At 31.6% G+C, this 6,378-nt stretch overlaps 1 protein-coding gene across 50 annotated transcripts in view; it reads left to right on the top strand.

The window, feature by feature from the left end:
• The window catches only part of LOC145303484 (uncharacterized), a 578,993-nt gene that overhangs the window by 533,141 nt on the left and 39,474 nt on the right, over positions 1-6,378 (top strand). For all 50 annotated transcript variants that reach the window (XM_080144904.1, XM_080144905.1, XM_080144871.1 and 47 more), the window contains 3 exons: positions 1,834-1,851; positions 3,394-3,411; positions 5,950-5,976. In XM_080144904.1, the coding sequence (XP_080001030.1) occupies positions 1,834-1,851; positions 3,394-3,411; positions 5,950-5,976 (63 nt within the window). The remainder of the gene's footprint in view (positions 1-1,833; positions 1,852-3,393; positions 3,412-5,949; positions 5,977-6,378) is intronic.

Genomic DNA, 6,378 nt, shown 5'->3' with positions numbered 1-6,378 from the left:
TTAACATTACTCCCTTTATAGAGTCTAGCATTACTCCCGTTGCCTTACTCTCTTTATAAATTCAACCATTACTCTCCTAATAAGTTCTACCATTACTTTTCTGATAAATTCAAATATTACTCGGCTACTGAATCTTAAAATTATTCCCCTGAGAATTTGCCTGGAAAGATCTTCTCAGAGGAAAATTTGCTAAACTTTATACTGATCTGGAATCGCAAATAGGCAGATTTTAGATCTACCAATGTAGATGTGCCGTTCATCTGCCTCCATTCTCTAATGGTCTCACTGCACACATCTACGGTGTCGCCTCCCGTATGTAGCTGCATGCTGGTCTAAGCCAGCTAGCAACGGGGTAACACTTGTTTTTTCTTAGCTTCTAATCACACATAGTCTTCCCTTGTGTAGAATTGACCTAATATCATCCTTGAACCTTACACATCGCTGGATTCCCAATGATCCTTTAATTGGTTTGCTTCAACACCAGGATGCCAAACGGCCTGGCAATCTTTTTTTTCTTTTGTAAACTCCAAGTTGCTAATATTTGCCAATAACAAAATTGACACTTAACCCTACACATGTGGTGGCACTAGCAGAGTGTCATGATATGGCAGTTTGATGACACGTTCGTGTTCCAACCGACTACCGTGAAGGCGAGGTGAGTTAAGTGAAGCCGCCATGTGAGATTTTCGCAATCGTTTGAGTCCATCAGTTTTGCACGATACTGGGCATTATTATGAGTTGATTTGCCTCTACCGGCACGTCATCGTTGTACTTATTTGGCAGAAAGGTTCAAAATATCCGTGTTTGTGACAGTTACACACCTTTGAGAGGATTCGGTCACATTGTCCTTAATCTAAATTCATTAAAAATAGCACTTACGAATTTATTATGTAAGTATAAATAATAAAGTGCGTTTCTGGAATGTATTACTAGTGCTGTTTTGTGTCACATCCGATTTGATAGGTCGTAAAATAACCAACTCTTTGCAAAATTTATTATGCTGTTGTTATGAGAAAAAAAAATATTAGATTAAAAAGACTTTCCTTTTTTTGTTGTTTTTTTTTTACAGCAGAACAAGAGCGACATCGTGGAATTGCACGTGTCATCGAAATATTTTTCAATTATTATTTATTTAAAAAAATATCCCAATCTTTGAAATTGAGAAAGATTTATTAACTAACACACATCAGATAAATAAGATGAAGTTTAATGTAAAATAATAATAACAAGAAAGATACATTGGATAAAATCCTTGGAATATTGTAAAAATAAATTAAAGATTTCCTAAACAGATATTTTTCTTAAATGCACTTCTGCATTTTTATTGGCTATCTTTAATGGTTAACATTTTTCCCATTATCGATTCTAATATTACTTCCATTATATATCCAACCGTTACTTTCTTGAGAAATTCTAGCAATAAATATTACCAATACTCTCCTGATAAAATATACTATTACTCGACTACTGAATTCTCAAATTTTTTCCCTTGAGAATTTGTACTGAAAAAAATGGGGGAGGGGGTAATTTGCTAAATTCAAACTCGACTTTTACTAGTATTTTTCTTAATAATAACTATTGATGTTAATTGAAATATCTTGTTTTATTTTTATTTAGAATCTTATTTAAAAGTAAATGAATTAACAGTAAAATAAAACGAAATACTTATACTCCTTAGTTTTGTAAAATGTATCTCATATAAATGACTAATAATAATAAGACATTATTAAAATTTTGATATTTTTACATTTGACTAATGCTTACATTTTATATATATTCTGTTATAACGCTTTCCATGTTTTATGTTTAATGTTTCCTATTTTCTAATTTCAGAACGTCGAATGGCAAAAGGTGAGTAATATTAAGGTCTTTCAAAGACACAATTTCTCAAAAATCACTGATTATACTTCAAAAATAAATTTTAATCAAAAGAATCAAATGCGTATAAAAAGAAAGGACAATTACTAAATATGGTTTAGGATTCATTTAGATGCGTCAAAAATTTAATTAATTAATTTTAATAAGTACTAATCTAACGACGCACATATAAACAAATAACGTATAATCAAATAAGCATCATTTGCGATATGACGTGTTTTCTTATGCGTACTTTAACTTGGCATACATATTCCTAATTCTACTTGCATTCAACAAGTAAAAATTATTTATTATCAGATTTATAGAATTTACGAATTAAGTGCTTCGTTCTCATTGATAATTCTATTATTTATTGTATTATTGATTAGAGAAAATCTCCACATCAAAGTAAAATGTAAACGGGGATAGTTAATTAATCATTGTTCATTCAGAGTTGTATTGTTTACATGTAACAAGCAGACAATGAATTTTGCACAATATACAATAAAGAGCCATTTATTTGATCGAGTAGAATATGTAATCGATGAAATTGATTGGAATCTAAATAACAGGGACGAAAGGTTTCGAATTGCATTAGACATGTATAGATTTATCAGATGCGTTGCAATATATATTTTCCTTAGTAAATTCGACTAACTTAATTTTATATATTATACAGAAAGAAAAGAAAAAAGATTATAATTAGTGTAAGATTTATATGGGAACGACAATATTGCTTCACCCTATCATGTAGTTGGAGATTTCAACAAAGTCGTCCTTTCGACCCTAGACATCATTGGGTTCGCAACTATCCTTTGACTGGTCTGCTTCAACACCATGATAACAAACGGCCAGACAGTTTTTCTGTTCTTAAAATCTAAGTCGCTAATATGGGATGCGATATGTAAGTTGTGTTATTTGCGGTATGACATAAATGTACTTAATCTATCTGCTGGTGTTCTCAAATAGGTTTTGTGTGGGATGGATCAGATAAATATTAATAATCGAAAAAATCGTATTAAAAAAGGAACAGTCCAATTTTGACAAAAGTTAAACTTAAACAGCCTAACATCACAAGTGCATTTGAGAAGCTTTACACTTATGCCTATATCTTTAAAATTCTTACCATTTATGCCATTTGAAAGATGTTCTAAGAAGTAAAGTCCATTTCTTTCCTTAAAAACGAAAGTGTTTGAGATTGATTACCATTCAATGCTAGATTCATTAAGTAAATCTGAGGTTTGTATTTATTGAGATATTTTTTTCGATTCCAGCAATATAGTTTCATAGTTTATGAAACGTTCTTTTCATTGCTTTATTTTGACATCAAAAGTTTCTTTCTGATTCACACTTGAACTTAAAATAAATGAATTAACAAAAACTAAAACGTTATGGTCATACTCCTCCCTTAAATTGACCTAATATAAATGACTAATGTTAAAATACCATTTTTAAAATCTGATTTTTTATTACTAACAAATACTTGCATTTGTTTATACATTTTGTTTTACCATTTGCCATTTTTTTAAATTCCAGAACGTCAAATGACAGAAGGTAAGTAGTGTTTTAATCTTTTATAAACATACTTTTTTTTTCTAAAAGTCACATTTCAATTATGAAATATAATTAAATCAATCGAATTCAGGTAGAAAAAAAGGAAGGCCATTGAATACCGTTTGTTAAGTGTAATTTAAGTTACACATTCTTAATTATATTTGCTGAAAAGCGTATTCTTTCTAGCAGTCAACAAGTGACAGTTATTTTAAAATCATGTTTCTGGAATTTACAAATAAAGTGTCTCGTATTTATTTATTTAAATTTCTATTATTTATAGTATTATTTATCAGAGAAAAGTTCACATCAAGGTACAGTGTAAAAAGGGTACTCTATCTATAAAAAGGGTACTCTATCTATATAAAAGCCAAGTACGTCCAAGGATGGAATACTGTTGCCATATCTGGGCAGGAGCTGCTAAAAACAGCCTATCCTGCCTTGACAGAGTACAAAATAGACTTCGTGGCTTAGTGGGGAATGCCCTTTTCTCTACCCTGCCACCTCTCTCCCACAGAAGAGACGTTGCGAGCCTGTCCTTGTTTTATCGTTATTTCCATGGCAGATGCTCGTCTGAACTCCAATGTCTGGTCCCCCCTCGCCAATCTTTCACGAAAAACACCCGTCTAGCTGAATCCACTGTGAAAAATTTCCCCCACTCTATATCTGTGCCTAAATCAAAACGCAGATTCCATGAACAAAGCTTCTTTGTTAGAACTGCACGCCTGTGGAACTCTGTTCCGTCTGCCTGCTTCCCTCCGGACTACAACTTGGATGTCTTCAAGTCCAATGTTAACAAATTCCTAATGAACCGCCCCCTTAAGTAAACATTTCAGCAAATCTCCTCACTAACATAATGTACTTGCAATAACCCTTATCCCTGAGTGGCTTCCGGGCCTTGATAAGTGGTGATCACTGTGTAAAAAAAAAAAAAAAAAAAAAAAAAAAAATGGCGATAGTCAATTAATCATTGTTTGATCCAAGTTGTATTTTTATCTGTAACAAATAAACAGTCACTCTTGCACAATATACAATGAAGAACGACGTATCTGGTCTTATAGAATATGTAATCGATGAAAATGATTGAAATTTAAATTTGTATAATCTAAAAAAACAGGGACGAAAATTTCCGTATTGTACTTGATAGTAATGACTATGTATAAATTTATCAGATGCATTGCAATATAGATTAAGCTTCGAAAATTCGACCAACTTAATTCATATAATAAACAGAAATAAAAGATTAGCATTATAGTAAGATCGATAGAGGAAGAACAATATTACTTCATCCTATCATATAGCTTGAGCATTGGCAGAGTCTCTAGACAAGCTGCTCTCAACAATGTCATCCTTTGGATTCTTAGCATCGCTGGCTTCCCATCAATCCTTGAAATGGTCTGCTTTAACAGCAGGATGAGAAACGGTCTGACAATGTTTTCTTTTTGAAACTCTCAGACGTTAATATGAAATGTGATATGTCGATACATTTACACCTTTGCCAAAAACAAAATCGACACTAAACCTTACACATGTGGTGGCACTAGCAGAGTGTGATGATATGGCAGTTTGTGACAAATTCGTGTTCCAACCGATAGCCATAAAGACGAGTGGAGTTGAAGAAAACTGCCATATGAAACTTTCGCAATCGTTTAAGGTGATCAGTTTTGCACGACATTGGACATTGTCAGTTGATTTGCCTCTACCGGCACCTCATCGTTGTACTTATTTGACAGAAAGATTCGAAATATCAGTGTTTGTGACAGCTACATATCCTCGGAAGCATTCGTTAATATTGTCTTTAAACTAAATTCATTAAAAATAGAACATTCTACATGTTTCAATTCACGTAATTACGTTTCCAGATTAAATAGTTTACAAAATTTTCATCGCCCTATGAAATTATTATTTCATAGGGCGATGTGGGTACAAATAATAAAGTGCTTTTCTGGAATATATCACTAGTGCTGTTTTGTGTCACATCCGGTTTATATCCCAACATTATAGAGGTAATTGGGAGTGACTATCTTGATAGGTCAAGCGAATGTGAGAGAAATAGACATAATTTCATCACTCACTTTGTATTCACGCGTTAATCATGTCACATTTGATCAAAAGAAAATCATTTTTAATATAGACAACACTACAACACATTTTTATTCATACAAATTTTGTGATGGTGCTGCCAGCTGAAGTTGTCCGAAGATACTGGCTTCCTGACATAAAATGCGCCAGACATTGATGTTAATTTTTCTTTTCCCTTTTGATAAACTCAATCATCTTCTACAGAAACAGAGGCAACAGTTTTCTTCTAGAAAACAACCAAATCAAACCAACTACCATAAATCAATATGTAAGGATATAAAGAAGTTGAAGGATAAAAATGTTTCACAAAATTACTGCATTCAGCATTAAATAACCTGAAAATTTGGATAGGTCGTAAAACAACTAATTCTTTCCAAAATTTATTATGTTCTTGTTATGAGAAAATGATATAAAAAAATTTTTTTTAATTTTCTGTTTTTTTTTTTTTTTTTACAACAGAACAAGAAAGAAATCGTATACTTGCACGTAAGTATCATCTGAATATTTTTCAATTAATGTTTATTAAAAAAATATCCCAATCTTTGAAATTAAAAAAGATTTAGGAACTAACATACATCAGATAAATAAGATGAAGTTTAATTGAAAATGAACTTAACAGAAATATACACTGGATAAAATCCTTGGAATATTGTAAAAAAGAATTAAAGATTTCCTAAAGAGATATCTTTCTCAAATGTACTTCTGTATTTTTATTGGCTATCTTTAATGGTTAACATTTTTCCCATTATAGATTCATTATGACATTACTTCCGCTATATATTTCACTTTTGCTTCTTCATAAATTTTACCAATACTCTTTTGATAAACTATACGATTACTCGGCTACTGAATTATCAAATTTTTTCTCTTGGAAATTTGTACTAAAAA

Source organism: Euprymna scolopes, chromosome 19 (assembly GCF_053919585.1).
Source record: "Euprymna scolopes isolate OS-2025 chromosome 19, ASM5391958v1, whole genome shotgun sequence".
NCBI lineage: Eukaryota > Metazoa > Mollusca > Cephalopoda > Sepiida > Sepiolidae > Euprymna > Euprymna scolopes.
The sequence above is the reverse complement of the archived record's forward strand: the minus strand, read 5'-3'. Positions and strand labels throughout refer to the sequence as shown.